General features: G+C 44.4%; 1 protein-coding gene across 3 annotated transcripts in view; it reads right to left on the bottom strand.

Moving 5' to 3' along the window:
* The window catches only part of VARS1 (valyl-tRNA synthetase 1), a 43057-nt gene extending 20080 nt beyond the window's left edge, over positions 1 to 22977 (bottom strand). Inside the window, exons 1-15 of one of the 3 annotated variants that reach the window (XM_073548960.1) lie at positions 22876 to 22977; positions 13537 to 13873; positions 13314 to 13457; positions 10626 to 10740; positions 9877 to 10037; positions 9614 to 9799; positions 9383 to 9510; positions 1863 to 2027; positions 1697 to 1778; positions 1491 to 1610; positions 818 to 926; positions 648 to 736; positions 483 to 573; positions 267 to 391; positions 46 to 149 (exon numbers count right to left, since the gene is read on the bottom strand). In XM_073548960.1, coding sequence (XP_073405061.1) covers positions 46 to 149; positions 267 to 391; positions 483 to 573; positions 648 to 736; positions 818 to 926; positions 1491 to 1610; positions 1697 to 1778; positions 1863 to 2027; positions 9383 to 9510; positions 9614 to 9799; positions 9877 to 10037; positions 10626 to 10740; positions 13314 to 13457; positions 13537 to 13873; positions 22876 to 22937 — 2018 coding nt within the window. In that variant the 5' untranslated portion in view covers positions 22938 to 22977. The other 2 variants (XM_073548962.1, XM_073548961.1) reach the window with 2 other exon arrangements.
* Positions 22978 to 25830: the final 2853 nt, after the last annotated feature.

The following is a 25830-nucleotide window of genomic DNA, read 5'->3' as shown; positions in this document are numbered from 1 at the left end:
CTGCTGACCAAATGAGAATAGGCAACTTTAAAAAAGGGTTATTACCTGCAGATAGGGACCACCATAGGATTGTCCTTTATCTCCTTGAATAATCCTTTATCTTTCAAAGCCTGCAAGACAGCTTTCCTGGCCTCAAATCGCTTCATTCCCTAATATAGGAAGCAATATTTTACAATGTTGAAATCAGGAATAAAAAAAATAAAACCTATTTTTAAAAAAGAAAAAAAAAAACAAAAAAAAAAACAACAATCTGTTGAACTCCTCACCAAGAATTGCTGAGGAACATTCACCAGCAGACCATTGTCGTCCATGATGTTAATAAACCCCAGGGAGTGTCTCATCCCGACCTCATAATCGGTCTGGTCATGAGCGGGGGTGATCTTCACAGCGCCTGAAATGGAGGAAGAGAGAGAAGATGATGAGGTTATGAGGAGACAAGGGTGGCGTCATGACGGAAGCATTTTGCGTAGTTCCCAACCTACCAGTCCCGAAGCTCATATCCACAAACTCATCGAACACAATGGGCAGGAGGCGAGAGGAGAAGGGGTGGACCACAGACTTTCCCCGCAAGTGCTTGAATCAGAAACCGGATAAGTCACTATCCACAGTCAAAATGTACAGAACGGAATGAAGAAACGCTGGTTTACCTGGTACCGCTGATCCTGAGGATGTACAGCCACCGCCGTGTCCCCCAACATGGTCTCAACACGAGTTGTGGCTACCACGACCTCTTCGCCTGGAAGAACATCCACAGCAAAAAGGAGTCAGCAAATGAATAATTAAAGAAAACAAGAGTCGTAAAGCCACAAACTCTCACCTGTAAATTGTACTTTGTAAGCAAAGGAGACCAACACCCCAAATTCCACACCCTCCTTGTACCCAGGCACTGGCAGTATCGTGCGAGCCGTCAGCTCCTTCTTGTCCACCTAGAATGCAGAATCTGGGGATGTCAGTCATGCAAGAGAGTAAAGCGGGGGGGCTAGACGGCGACTTTGGCCACGACACCCCCTGTGCTATTACATGGCAACGAAATGCAGGTGAATGAGGTCACATTGCCACCCCTAGGGTCCCGCCATGAGTGACAAAAAGTCAGCCCAACTATTAATCTTAATTAAACCCGTCATAACAGAGCAAAGGTTTAATTTTTGGTGCTTTCATTTTTCTTTTTTTCACACCTTCTGCAAAGAGCCCAAACTTTTGTTTTTCTCCCAGACATAATCGTGCAAGAGCTTGGGATTTTTTTTTTTTTTTTTTACAAAATGGATTGTAGTTTTGAATGGCACATTTTACTTTACCATGTAAAGTTCTCAGTGCCTAGTAAATAATGAGGGCACTCCAGGGCCCATTAATCAGCTGACCAGCTGAGGTGCTGGGAGTCGAACCCTCTCCTATCAGATATTGATGGCCTACCCTGGTGTTAGTCTATCGATATCTAACTCTCAGAATACCGTTAAGTTTCCCCAATACCTACGCTTCCATCCACTACTCACCTCTATATCAGATATGGCAGAATTGAGGGTGCACGACCAGTTGACAAGTCGTTTGCTGCGATAGATGATCCCTGATTCATGCAGGCGAATGAACGCTTCCTGGACGGCTTGTGATAGTTTCTGCATTAAGGCAATAACATTTTGTGAACAGTGGGAGGAAAATAGTCTCAACTGATGAGAACTAAAGCAGCGCGATGGCTTCTTACTGGTTCCATAGTGAAACACGCTCGGTCCCAGTCCAGCGAGCTGCCGAGAATCCTCAATTGGTGATAGATGCGGTCACCTTTCCTGCAAGGTGCAACAAGGAAAAGGGTGTGAAGCCCGAGTCATATACAAGGAGGGGATGCAGAAACGTGTAACCACGAGACTCACTCTCCCTTCCACTTCCAGACCTCCTCTATGAACCGCTCTCTGCCCAGGTCGTGTCGGGTCTTCTGATGTTCCCTCCACAGCTTCTTCTCCACCACCACCTGCGTGGCGATCCCAGCGTGGTCACATCCCGGATTCCATAAGGTCAGCTCACCGCGCATGCGATGCCTTAGGGTAAAAGTAATGGGTGTTAAGACTATACAATGATGGTCAGAACAAACGTCCATAGTAAGGCTTGTGCCTTGTGTAAACATGGCGGCAATCAGCCAATGGTCATTCTTAGGCAGTTTATACAGAAGATGCGCTGCTGACAACATGATAACTGTATGGAGGATGAAATCAAGCAACCATCCCCATACAGTTTTCAAATGAGCCTCTCACTCTTTCCCTACAGGTGATGAAGATCATAAGGTAAAAAATAAATGCCGGAGTTGTGTTATTTGTTTGCGGCAACTGCTCCTCCAAAAAATGCAAACAAGGCCTCCTACAGATCCATTGACGGAAACATAATAAAAAGTAACTTTTTACGTTTCAAGACAAATTTTACAAAGTTCTGAATTTTTTTTAACACCTTAATGACCAGAGGTATTTTTTGTTTTGCGTTTTCGTTTTTTGCGCCCCTTCTTCCCAGAGCCATAACTTTTTTATTTTAGCGTCAATATGGCCATGTGAGGGCTTGTTTTTTGCAGGATGAGTTGTACTTTTGAACACCACCATTGGTTTTAAGATATTTGGTACTGAAAAATAGGATAAAAATTCAAAGTGTGGTGAAATTGCAAAAAAGTGCAATCCCACAGTTGTTTTTTTTATTTTTATTTTTTTTTATTTGATTTTGATTTTTTATTTTGATGTTCACTAAATGCTATAACTGACCTGCCATTATGATTTTCCAGCTCATTGCGAGTTCATAGCCACCAAACATGTCTAGGTTCTATTTCATCTAAGTGGTGAAAAAAAAAAAATAAAAAAAATAAAAAAATAAAGGGATTTTCTCTGAGCCAATCATTGGAGGAAGCAGGACCATGGGTGTTATGCTGCTGCCACTAGGAGGCTGACACTAAGTTAATACAAAGAAAGTTAGCTCCTCCTCTGCATATATACCTCCATGCTGGCTCCCAGAGAAACAGTTCAGTGCTAAAGCAATAGGAGATCATTAACAACATAGAAGAGTACAACATGTGAAATTACAAAACAAGCACAAATCCGTTAGGCTAACAGGGTGGGTGCAGTGTCCCCCCAATGATTGGCTTGGAGAAAAAGATTTTACGGTGAGTACACAAAAATCCCTTTTTCTTCTTCTTCGCCTCATTGGGGACACAGGACCATGGGACATCCCAAAGCAGTCCCTGGGTGGAAAACGACATAACAGATCAAGGCCCAACGTAACAACTGTCTAGATGTGCGCCACCGCAGCCTGCAGAATTCGCCTGTCCAGACTCGCATCAGCGGAAGTCTGGGTGTGAATATTATAGGGTTTCGAGAATGTGTGCAGACTGGACCAAGTCACAGATTTGCAGACCTGCTCCGACGCCTGATGCCGAATGGCCAAGAAGCCCCCATCGACCGAGTGGAGTGTGCTCTGATCCCCACTGGGATAGGCTGACACGGTACGACGCCACCTGGCTATCGTAGCCTTTGAAGCAGCTAAACCCTTCCTGTGCCCCTCAGGAAGCACGAATATACCGTCCGACCTGCGGAAGGACGCCGTCCTCGAGACGTACCTTCTCAGAGCTCTCACAACATCCGGAGTGTGAAGGGCCCGTTCCATTATGTGGACTGGTGCCAGACAAAACGAGGGAAGAACAATGTCCTCGTTAAGATGGAAGGACAAGACCACCTTGGGCAAAAAGGACGGGGACGGTCTAGGGACAACCTTGTCCTGATGGAAAGTAAGGAAAGGCTTCTGACAGGACAGAGCAGCTAGCTCCGAGACTCGCCTAATTGACGTAACCGCAACGAGAAAAGGCAACTTTCCAAGACAGTAAGGTCAACGAGATATCCTGAAGCGGTTCAAAAAGTTACTCCTGTAAGACCCCCAGGACCAAGTTAAGGTCCCAAGGATCTAACGGCAAGCGATAGATAGGCACTACATGTGGCACCCCTTGCATGAAAGTCTTAACTTGGAGTAATGTCGCAATCCTACGCTGGAATAAGACCGATAAGGCCGAGATCTGGCCTTTGAGGGAACTGAGCGCCAGGCCTGAGTCCAGATCATCTTAATGAAGTCTAAAATGGTGGGAATGGAAAAAATGAGGAGAGAACGACCCTGACCTTTGCGCCATGCGAAAAAGTTTTTCCAGGTATGGTGATAGATGCGTACCGACGCAGGTTTACGAGCTCTAATCATTGTGGAAACAGCTTGTGAAAAACCAGCCTGGGCCAGAAGCCAGGATTCAACAGCCAAGTTGATAAACAGAGGGCCGACGATTTCTGGTGGCAAATCGTACCCTGGGAGAGCAGATTTGGATGATCCGGCAATCGCAAGGGGATGTCGGTGACGAGGTGCAACAACTCCGCAAACCACGCTCGGCGTGGCCAATCCGTAGCAACCAGGATCACTGGAACCTCCTCCCCAGCCTTGATCTTCCTGATGACTCTCGGAAGAAGCGGCAGCAGGGGAAAGAAGGCAGAACTGGCACCACGGAAGAACCAGAGCATCCACTCTTGGATCTTGAGACTGAGCTACAGTTGTGGCCAAAAGTATTGACACCCCTGCAATTTTGTCAGATAATACTCAGTTTCTTCCTGAAACTGATTGCAAACACAAACTCTTGGGTATTATTATCTTCATTTAATTTGTCTTAAATGAAAAAACACAAAAGAGAATGAAGCAAAAAGCAAAACATTGATCATTTCACACAAAACTACAAAAATGGGCCAGACAAAAGTATTGGCACCCTCAGCCTAATACTTGGTTGCACAACCTTTAGCCAAAATAACTGCGACCAACTGCTTCCGGTAACCATCAATGAGTTTCTTACAATGCTCTGCTGGAATTTTAGACCATTCCTCTATGGCAAACTGCTCCAGGTCCCTGATATTAGAAGGGTGCCTTCTCCAAACTGCCATTTTTAGATCTCTCCACAGGTGTTCTATGGGATTCAGGTCTGGACTCATTGCTGGCCACCTTAGAAGTCTCTAGTGCTTTCTCTCAAACCATTTTCTAGTGCTTTCTGAAGTGTGTTTTGGGTCATTGTCCTGCTGGAAGACCCATGACCTCTGAGAGAGACCCAGCTTTCTCACACTGGGCCCTACATTATGCTGCAAAATTTGTTGGTAGTCTTCAGACTTCATATTGCCATGCACACGGTCAAGCAGTCCAGTGCCAGAGGCAGCAAAGCAACCCCAAAACATCAGGGAACCTCCGCCATGTTTGACTGTAGGGACTGTGTTTTTTTCTTTGAATGCCTCTTTTTTTCTCCTGTAAACTCTATGTTGATGCCTTTGCCCAAAAAGCTCTACTTTTGTCTCATCTGACCAGAGAACATTCTTCCAATACGTTTTAGGCTTTTTCAGGTAAGTTTTGGCAAACTCCAGCCTGGCTTTTTTATGTCTCGGGGTAAGACGTGGGGTCTTCCTGGGTCTCCTACTATACAGTTCCTTTTCATTCAGACGCCGACGGATAGTACGGGTTGACACTGTCGTACCCTCGGACTGCAGGGCAGCTTGAACTTGTTTGGATGTTAGTCAAGGTTCTTTATCCAACATCCGCACAATATTGCGTTGAAATCTCTTGTCAATTGTTCTTTTCCGTCCATATCTAGGGAGGTTAGCCACAGTGCCATGGGCTTTAAACTTCTTGATGACACTGCGCACGGTAGACACAGGAACATTCAGGTCTTTGGAGATGGACTTGTAGCCTTGAGATTGCTCATGGTTACTCACAATTTGGTTTCTCAAGTCCGCAGACAGTTCTTTGGTCTTCTTTCTTTTCTCCATGCTCAATGTGGTACACACAAGGACACAAGACAGAGGTTGAGTCAACTTTAATCCATGTCAACTGGCTGCAAGTGTGATTTAGTTATTGCCAACACCTGTTAGGTGCCACAGGTAAGTTACAGGTGCTGTTAATTACACAAATTAGAGAAGCATCACATGATTTTTCGAACACAGTGCCAATACTTTTGTCCACCCTCTTTATGTTTGGTGTGGAATTTTATCCAATTTGGCTTTAGGACAATTCTTTTTGCGTTTTTTCATTTAAGACAAATTAAATGAAGATAATAAAACCAAAGAATTTGTTTTTGCAATCATTTTCAGGAAGAAACTGAGTATTATCTGACAAAATTGCAGGGGTGTCAATAGTTTTGGCCACAACTGTATGAACTCGGGAACTTTGGCATTCAGTCTGGACGCCATCAGATCCACATCTGGGGTCCCCTAATATAGACAGATCCGATGGAAAACTTCTGGATGAAGTTCCCACTACCCCGAGGCGAGACCCTGACGGCTGAGGAAGTCTGCTGCCCAGTTTTCTACGTCTGGGATGTGCATTGCAGAAATCACAGAGTGATTCCTCTCTGTCCATCGGAGAATGTGAGCTACCTCAGCCATGGCCGCCCTGCTGTGGCTACCCCCTTGATGACTGATGTATTCAACAGCCGTGGGGCAACCAGCCAGAAGACAGTGGAACCTTTGCAGGGCTAGCCGTATCGCTTGGATCAGCCTTGAGCAGTGTGGAGCCGAAAAACCACTCACTAACCAAGAAGGCTGGCATCGGTAGTCACCACTCACCATTGAACCGGGAGAAAAGATTTCCTCTAGTTGAGGCAGGAGCTCGGAGTCCCCCATCTGAGAGCCAGTCTGACCCACAGAGGCAAGCAGCACCGGTGGTCAAGAGAATGGGTTCCTGTCCCAAGCCGCCAGAAGACCATGATTAGGGGACAGAGATGCAGTTGAGCGAAGGGTACTGCTTCTATTGCCGCCACCACTTTTCCCAGAACCCTCATGGCAAATCGGATGGAATGAGGGGAGGAGTGACAAAGTGCGCAAGCTCCCTGTTGAAGGGCTAAGGCCTTGTCTCGAAAGATTCACCAACCCTCAGGAGGTGTCCAGGGTCATCCCCAAAAAGGATATCTGCTGGGCTGGAGCTAGGGAAGACTTGCTTAAGTTCATCAGTCAGCCAAGGCGAGAAAGGGTATCGCAAGTGATATGAACTGACTCTGCGCAGTCCTGGAAGGATGGTCCCTCGACTAGAAGGTTATCCAGATAGGGCAGAACGACCACACCCCAAGAGTGCAAGATGGACATGATGGCCGCCATGACCTTAGTGAACACTTTGGGAGCGGTAGCGAGACCGAAGGGCAAGGCCGTGAACTGAAAATGCTGTTCGCGAATGGCAAAGCGCAGGAATTTTTGGTGAGGGGTTAAAAAAAAAAAAAAAATTCGGAATGTGGAGGTAAGCATCCCAAATGTCGATGGATGGCAGAAACTCTCCTTTTTCCATTGAGGTAATGGCCAAACGGAGAGACTCCATCCGAAAATGGCGGACCTTGACAAACGTGTTTAGACTTTTGGAGATCCAGAATGGGTCTTACTTTTCCGTCTTTTTTTGAGACCACAAAAAGGTTTGAGTAGAACCTTCTGCACCTTTTGTTTCTGGGACCGGCACAATGACTCCATCTTTACGCAGTGAAATCTATGGCTTGAGAGAAAGCCCTTGCCCTCACTTTTGATTTTGGAAAACGGGAAAGAAAGAACAGTGTTGCGGGACAAGAGGAAAATAAATTGATTTTGTATCCGGAGGACACCAGGTCTCTGACCCAATTGTCGTAGATGACGGTAAGCCAGACCTGACGAAACAAAAGCAGGTTTCCGCCTACCTTACTGGTGCCGACCAGATAACGCCAGGAGTCATTGGGCGGAAAATCTCTGGGTCCTAGACCCCTTAGATCTAGACTGTTTTGGACGACCCTTCCACGGCTGGTTGGGTCTATAGGAAACTTGCCATCCTTTGTTCCTGCATGGGGAATGCCCTGATTCGGAAGAAGTAGTGGGCCAACCTGGATTGGCACAAAAGGACCGGAAGCGGATTTGTTGCCGACGCTTAAAGGGACGCCCAAGTCTCTGCTGAGGAAGGAATTTGCTTTTCCCTCCTGTATCATCTGAAATAAGCTGATCCAGCTTTTCACCGATTAAACAGCCACTCTGATAAGGGAGGGATGTCAGAGACTTTTTGGATGCATAATCCACTTTCCATTCTCTGAGCCATAATGTCCTTCTAATTGTAATGGCATTTGCTGCTGACAGCGCCACACAACTAGCCTCATCCAAAGAGGCATGAACTACAGTCTCCCACTCGAGAGATTTGATTGGCCAGCTGCACTGCCTCCGGGTGAAGGTTACTGTTCTGAATCGAAGTAGTCAAGGTCTCCGCCCAGGAAACCATTGCTTTAGCTACCCATGCGGCTGCGAAGGAAGGGCAGAGAGCTTAACCCCAGGCCTCAAGGACGGAACGCACCAGATTTTCTGACGGTCCGTGGGATCTTTAATTGATGACCCATCAGGCAGGGAGAAAAGGGTTTTGGAAGCCAGGCGGGATACTGGTGGGTCTACTACAGGAGATTTGGCCTAATCTTTCCTCAGATCAGCTGAAAATGGATACCTCGCTTCAAGAGGCTTCTGCCCAGTGAATCGCTTATCCGGACGCTCCCTGTGCCTATCAACTATAGACCGAAACTCTAGGTGAATGGCAAATGTTCTATGAGGGCGTTTAGTCCTTTTGAAGGACACTGCATGATCCTGAGCAGAACCAGAGTCCTCATTGACCTTCAGAGTCTGGTTAACAGCCTCAATAAGCGAATCCACAGTTTTCAGGAAATCTGGCGAGTTCAGATCCAAGGAAGCATCCGAATCAAAATCAGAATCATGTTCGCTACACACCTCTGGTGAGGGAGAGCAAGAAGCGGAGCGCACAGACGCCAAGGCACGTGATTGATCAGTAGACGTACTACGGATCCGTTTTCTAGACGCCTGCACGCTTCTAGAATGCTTGCAGCCCCTTCTAGCCGACGGCTCCCTTGTAGGGGAGGATCCATATATCTCAGTCATGGTAGCTCTCCGATCCACGGAGGGATCAAAACAGCTGACATGTGCCAGAAAAGATGTGGGCTCACCGCCGGAGCCCACATCAAAGGGAGGGAGTCCGACATCGCCGTACTATTACGCCCGATGTCGGCAAGGGGTTAATCAGTAATATATAAAAAACAATTATACAATTGGTATCGCTGTAATCGTACTGACTTGGGGAATCATGTTACAGGCTCATTTTCATCACTCAGAACTCGTCCAGAAAAAAACAAAAACACTAGTCCAATATGGCCAAAAATCAAAGTTATGGCTCTTGGAAAGAGGGAGGAAAAAGAAAAAAAGAAAAAAAAAAAAAAGTGTCCTGTGACGCAAAGGGTTCTTGCAACACATCCGATAATTGCTCGCTGTGACCTTTAACTGTCCCATTAATGGAAAAAAAAATGCAATGTAGATTCACTCTTTGCTGCTTCTTCTTCATCTGGACAGGTACTCACCAGCGGGTCAGGCTGTCCTGGATGGCATTGGTCAGGGCATGTCCAAGGTGCAGGGATCCAGTCACATTTGGAGGAGGGATGCACATCATAAACATGCCCTTGGGGTTGGGCTCTGAGATACTTTCTCTCTGTATCAGAAGAATACAGATGTTGATCAAACGAAGAAAGAATGGAACGACCACTAGGCTTTATGATGGTCCACCAACCAAACACGGTCATAATGGCACTCACCCCATACTCTGGCTTGAAGAATCCTTCCTTCTCCCACCAGGCATACCAAGCCGCCTCCACGTACTGAGGACTGTAGGAATCCGGCATAGGACCAGAGAGGTCCTTCTTCTCCCCTGGAGCGGTGGGAATATCATAGGAGATCACACCGAGCTCCTTCTTGTCTTTCTTCTCCACCTTTGGTTTCTTCTGTGGTTGAGAAGAGACAACGGTAAAGAACAAAGAAGGAGGATGCAATACAAGCCGGAGAAGTGCGGCCTCCTCACCTCGCTCTGCTGGCCTTTCAGCTTGTCCTGCTTCTGCTGGAAGCGCTCAAGCTTCTCTTTCTTCTTGGACTCTTTCTTTAGCTGGGCAGCCGTCTTGGGAAGACCGTTCACCTCAGGAGGGTCCGACGCAACGACTGGAGAGGTCACATCAATCTTGGTGTCTGGGGCAAGGTGATAAGATGGTGACACAATATAATGTGCTTTTATATTATATGATCTCCACGTATAGTATTAGATTTGCTTGACTGAGTGGGATTAATGGACCTTTAAGGACATTAAAAGGGACTGTTCCCAATTGGGATGTTTACCCCATCAGTAGAATAAAAAAAACTTTCTGGCAGCTGTGGGTCCAACTGCTGAGACACTTCCCACTGGTTTGAGGAGCCCCCGTATGACTAGAGCATTGGCCTATAATGTTCACCTCTGCTCCATTCATTCTTAACGGGGGGTGCCGAAGATCAGTTGATCTCTTGTTTTTTGCGGTTCCATAGAGAATTAATGGCGTGCATATGCACGTGATCGATAACAGCTCCATTCATTCGGGGATTCATAATTTGAGTTGCGACCTGAGGCATCCCTTCCAACTTACAAGCAAGACCATAGCAGAAGCAATGGCACAGAAGAAAAACAGAGGAACAGAGCACAAACCCCTGAGCCTTAAAAGCGACAATCAAATGGCACCGAAGTAAAACTCAGAAAAATGTACTAAGTAAATCCTCCCCCGTTCCTCCAGCTGTGGGATTCATTACCTCCACTTAATGGCAGCATCTCTCCTAAAATCTCCTTGAATTGCGGCTGGTTTACGCATGTCAGGAACCAGCGAGTGACATTAGGAGTCGACTGTCCATGTGAAGAAGAGATGACCTGGAAGGGGAAGAGAAAAAGAGCAGAAGTAACCAACCAAATCCCAGGAAAGGAGACACATCCCTCAGTTATATATCTAATAGTATGCACAAAAGTAAGGATCATACAGCTACAGCCAGGTGCCTAAAGACGATCTATCCGTACACCTGCAGCCATGTCTTATCCAGCACTGCTCACACACATGTATAGCAGAAACGCACTTATATACATTCAGGGATGTGGATTCTTCCTGGACCATTCCTAGGATGGGTCATGAATATCAGATCAGACGGGGTGCAACTCCCAGCACCCTGCAATCATCATCTGACTGAAGGTGCTGCAGCCGATCACCAGGGCCGTCAGCTCTGCACACTGCATATGTGAAAGGTACAGCGAGCACTAATCCATACAAGAAAGTAGGAGAAAGCTTGTAGTATCGCTGAAGGCCGCTACAACACGAACAGCGCGTCGGCACATGCAACAGCTTCAATCAGCAGAATGTGGGGTGCTGGGAGCTCTACCCCAATCTGATATTAATGCCAGATTGTATAGACAGTGGGGAAAATAAGTATTTGATACACTGCTGATTTTACAAGTTTTCCCACCTACAAAGAATGGAGAGGTCTGTAATTTTTATCATAGGTATACGTCAACTGTGAGAGACAATCTAAACATAAGAAAAAAAAAAAAAAAAACAGAAAATCAAATTGTATGATTTTTACATAATTACATTGCATTTTATTGCATGAAATAAGTATTTGATCACCGACCAACCAGCAAGAATTCTGCCTCTCACAGACCTGTTAGTTTTCCTTTAAGAAGCCTCCTACTCTGCACTCATTACCTGTATTACCGTAATTGCACCTGTTTCACTTTTACCTGTATAAAAAAGACTCCTGTCCACACACTCAATCACACTCCAACCTCTCCATCATGGCAAAGACCAAAGAGCTGTCTAAGGACACCAGGGACAAAATTGTAGACCTGCACAAGGCTGGGATGGGCTACACGACCGCAGGCAAGCAGCTTGGTGAGAAGGCAACAACTGTTAGCACAATTACTGAAAAATGGAAGAAACACAAGATGACTGTCAATCTTCCTCGGTCTGGGGCTTCATGCAATATCTCACCTTGTGAGGTAAGGATGATTCTGAGAAAGGTCAGGAATCAGCCCAGAACTACATGGAAGGACATGTGCAATGACCTGAAGAGCGCTGGGACCACAGTCTCAAACATTACCGTTAGAAACACACTATGCCATCATGGATTAAAATCCTGTAGGGAACGTAAGGTCCCCCTGCTCAGCCAGTACACGTCCAAGCCCGTTTGAAGTTCGCCAATGACCCATCTGGATGATCCAGAGGAGGCATGGGAGAAGGTCTTGTGGTCTGATGAAACCAAAATAGAACTTTTTGGTATCAAATCCACTTGCCGTGTTTGGAGGAAGAAGAAGGATGAGTACAACCTCAAGAACACCGTCCCAAACGTGAAGCATGGTGAGGGAAACATCATTCTTTGGGGGTGCTTTTCTGCAAAGGGGACAGGACGACTGCACTGTATTCTCAGCAACAGCTCCAAGATGTGAAAGATCTGGAGAAGATCTGTATGGAGGAGTGGGCCAAAATCCCTGCTGCAATGTGTGCAAACTTGAAGAACTACAGGAAACGTCTGACCTCTGTAATTGCAAACAAAGGTTTCTGTACTAAACATTAAGTCCTGTTTTTATATTGTATCAAATACTTATTTCATGCAATAAAATGCAAATTAATTATATAAAAAACATATACAATGTGATTTTCTGGATTTTTTTTTTTTTTAAAGATTCTGTCTCTCAAAGTTGAAGTGTACCAACGATGAAAACTACAGCCCTCTCCAATCTTTGTAAGAGGGAAAACTTGCAAAACAGGCAGTGTATCACATACTTATTTTCCCCACTGTATTTTATAGACAGGTCATCAATATTAAAGACATTTTCCAGCCGCAGCTTGTTTTAGAATAAAAAAATAAAATAAAAAGTACTTTAATCATCCTACTCAGGTCCTGCGCTGCTGCTTCCGATGTTTTTGTCTGCAGCGCTCATGTCACATTGGCAGAGCTGCCGCCAATAACAGTTCAGCGGCTCTGCGCTCAGTTATTGGCTGCAGTGTTGTCGACGTGACAGCAGCGCTGAAGACAATCGCAGACACTGGGAGCAGCAGCAGACACTCAGCGGTGGACCCAGGGAGGGTGAGTAAAGCTCAGTTTGCTTGGTTTTAAAACTGAAGTCGGGGGGACAGGGGTTTTCCAAAACTGTAAAACCCCTTTAAAGGTCTCTATACACATTGGACCAAAGTCCGCTGAACCCAAACAAGAGAAGAATCAGTAAAATGGATCCCAATATCCAATCATTTTGTTCTCCTTGAAAATAAGAGTGAAGCGACAGCAGATGAATATCTATACGGCTGACATCTCTATAATGTGTATAACGGACTCAGAAACGCCCTAGGAGAGAACCAGTCATTAGACAGAGCCTTGGGTGTCGGGGATTACTACAGGTTTGCTCATGAAATTTGTCCACCGCTGATGGAGTTGAACAGGTAGGTAACAATTTCTCACCTTGCTGAATGGATGGACGAGACAACAGGACACTGCGATGTCAGCGAGGCTCAGACGTTCCCCTACCAAGTACGTGCGCACTTTAAGGTGACCCTCTAACACCTCCAGTATCTTCTGAAGCTCTACAAGAGACCGGTCCTTCATCTGCAACATCAACAAAAAGGCAGAAAGTTAGTACAAGGTTCCAAGATATACAGCGAGACCCCTTCTTTATAACTCTCACCTGTTTATGGTCCATGCCATAGGCAGCCGGCAACACGTCGGACTCCGCATAGTTCACCCACTGCTTAATGAGGGAGAACGCTCTGGGGTCTCCTCCCCCCGAGAGGGACTCTGGTGCCAGCATGTAAGACACGGCCCAGGCTCCCCACACTGAGCCAGTGGATGGAGACAGCAGGCAAGGAAGTGGCAGCCCACGGGGCCCGACCTCCACCTCCTCCACTGCCGGCCTAGGGTGCGGGGCGTACTGTCCGGAGATGCGCACCCAGATGCATCGCGGGTCTGAGGTAGAAGACAGAGGAAGGTAGAGAGTCGACATGGTGGAAGGGGGAAGCCAATACCTGCAGAGGAAGCAGACGCTGAGTTACACGACTACAGCAGGTGGAGTGTCAAATAGTGAGACATCAGTCACCAAATCATCACCCCTGAAAATAAAGTGTATGGCGCTTCTGTACACAGCGGCCAATCAGATCTTAAATTAATAATATAGCCATTATTACAGCCAGCTCCATTTCAATGTGGTGGCTGTCAGTTCTGATGGCAATCAAGGGGTGCCGATGGGTTGGCATGGCAACCAGGGGCTACTGAAGGACCCCCGTGTCTGTCACGTTACACCGCAATATTACAGCACAGTGTATACAAGAAGGCGATCACAGGTTGCAGGCTCGCGTAAAAACAAAAAAACATATTTCAAACATAATAAAAAAATTTCAATCCCTCCCTTCTTCCCTTTGAAATAAGTTTATATAATATATTTAACATTACTTTGTCCATAAATGTTCCAACTAATAAAATATCTCATTTTTGTACCATAAGTCAAGTCTGAAATAAAAAAAAAAAAAAAAAAAAAAAAAAAAGAAAAAGCCAGAATTGCCTTTTTTTTTTGGAACCACATTTAAAAAAAAAAAAAAAAATCACATCGTCTTGCACACCACCATGTAACAAACCCTCAGCTGTGAGGAGGATCACATCACTGCCTGTCTCCCACCTCTAATAATAATAATAATTTTATTTCTATAGCGCCAACATATTTCGCAGCACTTTACATGCCTGCGATCGCCTTCTTATATACTCTGCCTGTACACAATGATGCCTCCGCTCACTGACTGACAGCAGAGATCTTAATAAGGGGGAGAACGTGGAAAACAAAGGAGGTGACGGATAATAAAGGAAAATACCTGAAATTACAGCTGCTGAGGCGACTGCATAGGGAGCAGACACTGAAATGACAGTGAGGTGTCCTCCTGAGACCTGTAGTTCCCCTGTCGGTGACCTGCCTTTAATTCACACTCCTTAAACACACCCACGCATTTCTTCCCCGTTACCCCACATCCCCCACTCACTTCTCCTCAGCTCCTCGCCAGTGACGTCACGCACATTCCCCCACGTGTATTTTCTATCCCCTTCCACTTCCTACTTCCGCCCTTAGCACGCACCGTCAAAGGACCCCATTTGCCCATCCTGAGCTGTCCGCATTATTCGCCTGTGTCTAACGCCGACTTCTAATTACGTTTCTTCATTTTCCAATGCTATATTATTAAACAGATAAAGAGCCGCCATTGCCATGTTGTCTGTGAAGGAGACGGGCTATGATTTTATTACACCGGCGCAGTGGCAATAATCACTGTATTCAGGCAGTAGTGAGGGCAGGCCGAGAAGCGACATCTGGTGGTGGAGAGAGGTCAGTGCAGCCTGATGCAATAGATGGATATGCTGCTGCCAGTAATGAGTAGTAATGGTGACAAGTAATGGGAAGCATGTTATTACACTTCAAAGCTGATAATGCAGGAGGTGGAGAAATCAGGGTGACATGAGATTGGGGCTGACTCATGGTTCTACCCACAAATGTGCATTTATGACTGTTCTTACAAGGTGTTGCATCCTGAAAAGGAAATTTGCATCACGCACAACTTTTATGTGTGAACTCCTGAAGGATTTGGCAAGTCCTGGCCAATTGCTCTGTGTGGGGGCAGAGGCGACGGCACATTAGTGTATACCTTGTCCTGCCCTTCTTAGGCAGTATTCACACTGCATTAAGTGGCACGGTCATGGTTCCCATAGTGAACCCACGAAAAGTGGGATCCAGATGTTCCCGGGAGAGAGCATTTAGATAAACTGAGCCCAAAGCATGCACCTTTGGCCTTCATACCGGTGGTGACACCGTGGCACTGGCTAAAAAGATGGCCGCCGCTGGTACGAAGGTTAAAGGTGCATGTTGTGGACTCAGCTTGCCTCATTGAAGTGAATGGCTCGGTCTCGATGAAATCACCAGACTTAGTTGTGAACGCTACCTTAAAGATGAAGTGCTTGCAAAAAATGTTTCTTTTTTTTTTTTTTGTCCCTTTAATTTCTTTTAGATTAGTGGGGGGTCCGAGATCTGAGACCCCCACAGATTGCAGAAAGATTCCTGAGAATTGTGCTATTCGGAGGGCATAGTTCTGGAGTAAGCATGCACAGAGCCTTCATGTTGAGATGGTATCCGTATTACGCTCTTCTGCGTGCACCGTAAGCATTGCAGTTTCTGCCTATCTGCTGAGGGGTCTTTAGGGCGTTTGGTGGTGGTCTTAGAACCTAGACCCCCCACCGACCTAAAGGAACATAAAAAAAAGTAAACATTTTTGTAGTTACTTTTTAATGGGTTATTCCCAAGATGGTAAATTATCCTTTATCAGGAGGGTCCAACTGTTGGGACCCCCAGTGATACAGGTACTGTAGAGACCCATCATGAATGGATCAGAGGTTTATCATGGTCATCTCCTTATTATTCATTGTCTATGGGACTGTCGGAGAGCGCAGCACTCAGACATTTCCGACAATGACTGGGATGGAAGTCGAGTATTAACACCTTAGCTCCATTCAAGACACTGCACTAAATAGCCCGACAGCATCCCTGGGGGTCCCAGCCGTTGGCCCCTAGTGATCAGCAAGTTACCCCTTATTCTATGGAAAGAAGATAAATTATTACCTTGGGAATAAACCTTTATACCGCCCATTTGAGTCGTAGAAACTTATTTATCATAGTATATTAGTGACCCCCATACAAATGCCGCCATGATGCCAACGTGCATAGCTCCCACGTCTGGCCGGCAGAAGTAGTGAGAGGGTGCAGAGCGATTGTGTGCTGGCCCCATGGACATTCATCAGCAGAATACAGAGGAAAGATTGCAAAGCTCCAGAATAGTTAAAGCCGGGTATTTATTCACCCGAACATACGCTACGTTCCACCATTACTGGCTACTTGGCAGAGACCAGTAATGGTGGTGATAGGTTGTGTCTCTGATGGAATTAACGCCCCATTTTGTAAGTTAGAGAGTGCTGCAAATCCTTCCTCTGTTCCCTGAGAACAAAAGGAGCGGACGTCGAGATTCAACTTCTCTTCAAATCATCATCTGAGGCAGGAGACCCCCCCATACATCTAGGATGGCCAGAAATCTGACTATCCTTCAAAATCACTATCTTCATGTACAAATATGGGGATGATGGAATAAATCATAGATGCTTCACGAAAAGGTAAGAAGATCTCCAAATCACGTGATCAGCTCCAGTTACCGAGGGGACCCTCATCAATAGGAGTCCCCATAATAAGCCAATTGCCTACCTGTCGCCCTTCCACGTGCCCGGTACAGGGATCCAAAGCTGCCGTGAAAGCATTGTGTGCAGCAGTGAGAGCTCAGACTTCGCTTCCCCGGGTTGTCAGGAATCAACATCAAAGGCGAAGACAGAACCGGCTGTTCTTACACGTTGAGCGGTTACTCATAGAGTCCCACATTACAAGAGGTAATATTACCTAATATTCTCTTCTGATCTTCACCATTAGCTCCTACTCATGTGCTTGGCTGGCCGGCTCAGATCTAGGATAATGGGGTGGTCTGGTGTAGACCGCCCAATTTCCATATCTCATCTGCTCCACTACAGGGTCCAACTACTTATTACCACACGTTTCACACAAAGCATTTTTTTTTTAATTACACATTTTTCTTGTAGTGTTTTTTTTTTTTTGCTCTAGAAAAAAAATAGAGAAAAACTGTACGTCTAAATGTCGACGTTAAACATTATGGCATTTTCTGTCATTTAGGGGTTGTTGGTTTTTTTTACATTTTTGGTGCATTTTTGGGTCTCTGGTGTTTTTTTTGTAAGGTGTGATGCTTTTTTTATATATATATATATATATATATATATATATATACATTTTCCTATAGGCTTCAGTATAGAAATAAAAAAATTTCTGAAAATACGAAATTGCCACCCAAAAATAAAACACTGCAAGACGACCATGTATTGTATGAAAGAAGCCTAAGGCTATGTTTACAGGGTTTTCTACAGAGTTTTTGGAACGGAGACTTTCCAAAACCCTTCTTAAAATCTATTTAATAAACCTTTGGAAAACTTTTCCTATTTATTCTATGGGAAATCCAATTCGTGCTTACGGTGTCATTATGACCCTGACGGACCTGCCGAGGTTTTCCTAAGTGAAGCTGGTGGTTTTCTTTCCTGAAATGTCAAAATCTGTCAGAAAAAGATGTTTTGTGCACGTACCCTTTTTGGGGGACTATATAAAGAACTTTTTTCTGATGTCTTATGTATGTCTTAAAGCACCTTGCTCACATCAAATCTTATTGGGTCCATTATACTGGAGCTGAAAATATTTGTTGCAAAAAAAAATGGAAAAACAAAATAATATGCAAGAAATATTCCAAAAGCAGTACCATTTATGACCACCAGGAGACTTTTTATACAAACTCTATAATACATATTATATGACGCGTACATAAACTGACCCTGCCCAAATACAGTTTATAATTTAGCTCTTTAGGAAGCTAATTAATCTTGCATAAAAAAAGTTGTGTACAATTAATTCAATTATCCACTGCTGCCCAACTTTCCCAGACTTCTGAATGGCTATCTGCAAAATTACACAGGTCTATCTCCAGTCTTCGTGTGCCGCTATACGAAACCAAAGGTACATATAAACTTAATTTGGGGACGGCTATGGCTGTCATATGATAGCTTGATACAGTAAATGTCTGTAATATAGCCCTAGGCAGGTAGAAAGCTGCACCCAAAGTGACACATCCAGACTGGGGTTTAAATGTCAGAACAAAAAGAGAGTTCACACCTTCTGAAATATCCTCGGCAATTACTGAAATCCATTACGAGAATCTTAGAACCTTCTGGAATACATTATAAGATTATTAACAGTGAGCTGCAGTGATACTGGCCCATATAATTACACAGCTCTATGTCTCCCCCTTGTGGCTCTAAAAATGTGAAACATAAATGATGCAGAGGAATTGCTATAACACTGAAGATCCGGCACAGTCGCTGACCAAAGACATGCTAGATATAGAATATAACTAAGAGCAGCTCGGTGACTCAGTGGTCATGTTTTCCTAGTGAGGACAACATTTGCATCCAGTTTGGATAGTCTCATGTACGTCTTTGGTTTCCGCCCACACTCCATAAACATATGGAAACCTGAACTGGCACCTATCCAAAGAACGGGGTCCTCCAGTCCTTAGAACATGTGCTGCTTTCTCCATTAAAGTGAATCTGTCTGCAGTTTTGGCCGCTATAAGATGAGGCCACCGCCTTTCAGGGCTTATCTACAGCATTCTATAATGCTGTAGATAAGCCCCCGGTCAGGCCTGCAAGATAGGAAAAATAAGTTTTATTATAGTCACCAAGGGGACGATTCGGTGTGGTCCAGTTCGATGGGTGTCGCAGGTCCGGGTCTGGCGCCTCCCATCTTCTTGCGATGCTGGCCTCCTGCTTGCTTCATGACTCCCTGACATTGCGCTCTTGCGCAGGCATACTAATCTGACCTGTTGAAGGTAGAGCAGATTCCTGCAGTGCGCAGGCGCTGGGTCTCTCTGACGTTTCCCGTCGCCTGCACACTGCAGTACTTTGCTCTGCCCTAAACAGGTTGAGTAGATCTGCCTGTTTGACAGCTTACTAGCGACCATGTAGCAACGTACCAGCGATCCTTACCAGGTCATATCGTTGTCGGGATCACTGGGGCGTCGCTATGTGTAACGGTACCCTAAGAGAGAGTCTTGAGCCACATCCTGTTCCCACACAATTCACAGTAGCAACACACAGCCCCCATTTCTGATATAATGACAGCCAAAGCATTTCACAGAAATCACACAGAGGCAGTATACCAAGATTCAGTGGTTCCCACAATACCTCCATTCAGTATTATTGCATCAATCACTCCCACCACACTGTTGCATCCAGCACCTCCTATGACACTTAGCATCATTCGGTCTTCAGCTTACTATAGTTAAATTATCTCCAAACCGCTAAGGCCAGAATGTACATGTTCAGACCTCATCTTCTGTGCAGGGCTACTCACGAAATTCACCATCTGGAAATCTGCTCTTCATAGTTGTTTGCTAGACCTGGTGCTAATGCACCACGCTGGCAGGCATAAGAGAGCTACGCATCATGGACCCACAAAACCACATGTGGCTCTCGAGCTACTGGTTGGGGACCCCTGGTCTAATAAATCCCTATGAGGCTGTCGAGTATGGGTCCGGAGACCCATGGTCTAATAAATTCCCTAAGAGGCTGTTGAATTTGGGTCAGGAGACCCATGGTCTAATAAATCCCCACGAGGCTGTCAAGTTTGGATCATGAGACCCATGGTCTACTAAATCCCCACAAGGCTGTTGAGTTTGGGTCAGGAAACCCATGGTCTAATAAATCCCTACGAGGCTGTCAAGTTGAGGTCAGAAGACCCATGGTCGAAGCTGTCGCGTTCAAGTCAGGAGCACTGCTGCCCATTCATGCATGGCGGTCTATACATGGACTGGAATATACAGACATCTGAATTTGAATCTTATGTACACTTGCTTAACTATATTCCAAACTCCCATGCGATATGCAGAATATATTGTCGCCTTTCCTAATATCCACCGTACATGTACCATGACTGTCGATTGCAGATATATGGATCAGGCTCAGGAGCTGCAGTCGCCAGCTGTGTTATAGGGAAGCGCAAAAATGAAAATTAGCCAAGCAAAAAAAAAAACAAGACTTACTCCGTTATATCCATCCGGCACAGAGCAGATCCATTTCACCATCTGCGTATATCTGTGATTATTAGTGTTAGCGAGCTTTGTCTATGGACAGACAGATATAACCACCACCTATCCATTGCCTGCTATGCTGAAACACCATGTAATCCGCAGATTATTGCACCATGAGCTTTTTAATACCTCCACTTGTGAAAATCCCGGAAAATATCCACACACTAATACCAACAAATCTGTAACATCTCTGAACATGGCGAGTGGGAGGAGTGATCTACATGGCCGCCATCTTGAAACATTCCTGAATCAATCTGTCATTGAATCATTTACAACACCAGACACAGTAATGGGCTTGTCATCTCTTATACAAGAGGGAGCTGAATGTTTCCCGACGCTTAATGAGACTGTAATTAATATTCCGTGCCGCCATAATGCACTGTTTACAGATCGTAAAGACCACCTGTGAATCCTCCCATAGATTTACAAGCTGACGTGTCCATCGCAGCTCCGATGGCGCCATTGCTCCAGCTCACTCAGGACTTTCAGCATTGACAATGAATGAGGTGGAGGTGCACATGGTTCACCAACAATCAGTTCCTTTTCCTCAGGATCAGTGCAGGTCCCAGCCCTTGGACCCTCACTGATCGGTAACTTATTACCTGCCCTATAGGGATAACGTACCAACTTGGTACAACCAGTATAATTTACAAAAATTAAGCAGTTGCCCATAACAACTAATCAGATTTCAGCTTTCAATTTATGGCGTGTTGGAAAATATTTATTTTGGCAGCTGCAGTATTTGCTAGATTTTCTTTATGGGGTGTGTTGACATCAAGTTTTTCAGGAACGGTATTAAGAGTATTTTTGTGGTATTTCTCCCCCATCTAACTTTACACAGAAGTATGTTATTCCCCAAGTGAGTGGTTAGAAGAAATTAAGAGCGGGAATCTGACTGGTTGCCGATAGCGACTCTCAATTTACAGCATGTTGGAAAATCTTTGGTTCCCTTTGGATACTACAGTATTTAGTTGGCCTTTTTCATTACGGTGAATGGGATGTGTTGGTTTGTTTTGACACAACTGTGTAGTTTAGGATATTTAGTATTTTTGTGGTATTTTTTACCAATTTACTGTATATCCCTTTCAAATCATGGTTTGACTTGCAGTAAGAAATTTTTCAAAGAAGACATTGTTAAAGCTTATTCTAGCACTGCTTCTTTAAAATGGGTTGTCCGATCTTTACTAAAATCAGATTAGAAACTGCAAATAGTTTTTTTTATAGTATTATTAGGGGGCTACCTGCATACTGTATTAATATTGAATGTGTGTAGGAATTTGGGTCACTAAATCTGAAAAAAAGAGCTCTGTCCCTAGATGATTAAATTACTACAGACATAACATTAAACCTATCTAAACACATATGTAGCTGTGTTTAGGGTGTACATTTAATTTTAGGGCATCCCTGAATTCAGAATTCAGCTTAATTAGGCTTCATTTATCAAAACAGGCCTTGTTGTCCATAGCAACCAATCAGAGCTCGTCTTTCATGTCTGAAACTGAACTGGAGAAATGTAAGCTGAATTGTGATTGGTTGCTACGAGAAACAAGGCTAGATTTTCTGAAAGTTTTCATAAATGAGGCCTATCGACCTACAATGTATATTATTCTATTATAAATTATATATTTTAGTAGCAGATTTAAAAAAATTATATTATTGCCGTATGCAATTCATTTTGGATTTTCAAGGGGATATATAATAAGAGTAGAAGAGGTCAAGCTAGAAGGCATACAGAGGTGGTGTTCACACCCTAGCATTAGTAATACAATGAGTGCAAAGGACCCTGTGTCACATTATATGATAGCATTATCGTTACAGATTTTCAGTGGGTCCAAGGAGTTTCATATTCGGCAATTGCAAATAATCAAGGGCTATGAGAAGACAGTTTGTCCCAATTCCCCATCTTAATGTCTCATGAATGAGCCTCTACCTTTCCACAAGCACCATAATGGGGTGCTATGATGGTACCAATTGGGACTTGTATTCTTGGTGCTAAGGGGGCGACCACAAGCCTCTCGGCCATGACCAGGGTATGTATATACAAGTCCAGGACCAAGAACGTAATCAGGCAAAAAGCCACCTACAACTTCGTAAATTACATTTTAGATGATAAATATATTGTTGAAATATTTTAGAAAACGCCAAAAAACCTGAACGTAATGGACAAATCGTGTATTACGATCAAGGCTTCTCATCATCCCACAATAATTACCCCCAGTAATCAAGTCCCCACAGCTAATTATCTCACGTACCGTTCCCAGGTCTTTTGATACTTCATTTTTCCGTCTCTGTGTGGGACGAAGGCGACAAACATAAACAGAAAAAAAAAATGAATCAGACGTCCAGGTCCACCACAATTCTCACATGATGTGCCTGTCAAGACGCAGACTCTGCTAAGAAGTGATGGATGTGAAGATCCTTCCTTAAATCCGTCACCCTCCTCCCCTATAAAATCTGTCAGTAACCATTCCGTCATATCATAAAACTGCCAGGGTTTACATAGATCCACCCAGTACACATTATGTAATATACCTCACGCAAACTACATGACTTATTACATCTGTACCTATCTATCTATTATCTATCTCTCTGTAATATATTATTTATCTCTCTGTCATCTATCTATTATCTAATATCTATCTCTCTATTATCTATCAATCTATCTATCTATAACCTATTATCGTTCTCTCTATCTCTTTATAATCTATTATTTATCTCTCTATCTATCTATTATCTAATATCTATCTCTCTCTCATCTATTATCTATCTATCTTTCTATCAATTATCTGTCTATTATCTATCTATCTCAAGATCAAAGGAAAGATTTTATTGACAAATATCATCCTGTAAATGCATGAAGTAGATGACTTTAGTATAAAGCTCTGCAGGAATGCAGGAAACTTTAATATGTGATGTAATATAGAGTCACTCACTATAATGTAATGTCATATATACAAACAGTGCAGCTGAATACTGAGAGTTTCATGAGATTCTTAGGTTTCCTTATATACAGCTGTAAGAAGTAATAAGAGGTTATCACTCCCTTTTTTTTTTTTCATTAACTCTTTGTCTTCACGTTTGAAGCATTTCCCTTATTCGCCTTTTATCCTCAGCTCTGCCTATCTATATACACTGCTCAAAAAATAAAGGGAACACTTAACAACAGAATATAATTCCAAGTAAATCAAACTTCTGTGAAATCAAACTGTCCACTTAGGAAGCAACACTGATTGACAATCAGTTTCACATGCTGTTGTGCAAATGAAAAAGACAACTGATGGAAATTATTGGCAATTATCAAGACACCCTCATTAAAGGAGTGGTTCTGCAGGTGGGGACCACAGACCACATCTCAGTACCAATGCTTTCTGACTGATGTTTTGGTTACTTTTGAATGTCGGTTGTGCTTTCACACTCGTGGTAGCATGAGACAGACTCTACAACCCACACAAGTGGCTCAAGTAGTGCAACTCATCCAGGATGGCACATCAATGCGAGCTGTGGCAAGAAGGTTTGCTGTGTCTGTCAGCATAGTGTCCAGAGGTTGGAGGCGCTACCAGTGTGAAGGGTTAATACTAAAATCAGAGCTGAAGTTTCACTTCTCCATTTCTCTGAAGGTTTCGTTTCTTCATTTTTGTTGCTGTAAGATAAATTTTTGTAATTGGCATGGACTGTCATGAAACCAGACTGTTCCCATCAGGTGCAAGATAAGGGAACCGGGGGTGTATTACTCTAAAGAATATGCCACTATACTACTTTCTATGATGGACATATATGTAGTTTCCGGTTTTCTTGCAATATTATTGGCTTATAAAGTGAAATGATGTTATTGGTAGTTGAGAACTTTGCATAATTAAGCAAAATGATATAAAAGAAGTGACTAAAATAAAGGGGTTTAGTGATCTGTCTCGATCCTCCCGTACAGAGACCTCCGTCTCCGTGTGGTCATTTGAGTTGCTAGCAACACTGTGGAATAATTTGGAAATCACTGGCTCAACCGTGAAGGGTTAATTTAGCCCTCCCTCAATAGCTACCCCGACACCAGGAGACAGGCTAGTACACTAGGAGACGTGGAGGGGGCCGTAGAATGGCAACAACCCAGCAGCAGGACTGCTACCTCAGCCTTTGTGCAAGGAGGAACAGGAGGAGCAACGCACTCCCGATGCGATAGCATCGGGCCTATTTCTAGTAATACTATAAATACAAGCAGGGCAGGCTCAAGGTTTTGGAGTGACCAGGGCAATAGAGTCTCACTTGGCCCATTTAACACATTCCACAATTCATTATGCACAGATATGGCAGAGAAATATAGGTACAGTACAATGCCAAAGATTTCACTTCTTACATTACATGAGTGATAGCTATTGTAAATTCTACAATAGGTCAGAAACCAGGCAGTATAGTCCTCCATACAGTATTATGGGCACCACATAGTCCTCCATACAGAATTATGGGTACCACATAAGTGTTTTATACAGAATAATGAACCCAAATATATTGATCTATACAGTATTATGTGCACCACACAGTGCTCCATACAGAATAATGAGCCCCATATACTTCTCGATACAGTATTATGGGCACCACATAGTGCACCATGCAGAATAATGAGCTCCATACAGTATATTAAGCCACATATAATGCTCCATACAGTATGAGCTCCATATATTGCCCATTGTTACGACTCCTGGAGTGGACCCTCTGGGTCGCGATACCAACCCACCCTGAGCGAGCAGACCTAGTGAAACCACCCCCTATACAGGGAGCGTCAGGGGCACACCCAGGGGGATAAAGTACTGTAACTGCTGGTACCAGGTGGCCGGCTTGAAGGAGACTGAGAAGGTTACGAAAAACTGGGAAGTACGCTGGATACAGGAGAGCACATAGCACACACTGGAAAGCACGCTGGATGCAGGAGAGCGCAGAGTGCACACAAGGAAGCACATTGGATACAGGAGAACGAATACTGGGAAGCGCGCTGTTTACAGGAAAGTGCAGAGTGCACACTGTGAAGCGTGCTGGATACAGGAGAGCACAGAGCACACCCTGGGAAGCGTGCTGGATACAGGAGAGCACAGAGTGCATACAGGGTAGCACACTGGATACAGGAGAGCGCACACTGGGAAGCACGAGAGTGCAGAGCGCACACTGGGAAAAATGAGAGAGCAGAGTGCACACAGGGAAGCACGAGAGCGCAGAGGGCATAC

This window comes from Dendrobates tinctorius, unplaced genomic scaffold (assembly GCF_039654945.1).
Source record: "Dendrobates tinctorius isolate UK_male_01 unplaced genomic scaffold, ASM3965494v1 ptg000158l, whole genome shotgun sequence".
NCBI lineage: Eukaryota > Metazoa > Chordata > Amphibia > Anura > Dendrobatidae > Dendrobates > Dendrobates tinctorius.
This window is presented reverse-complemented; position numbering and strand designations above follow the sequence as displayed.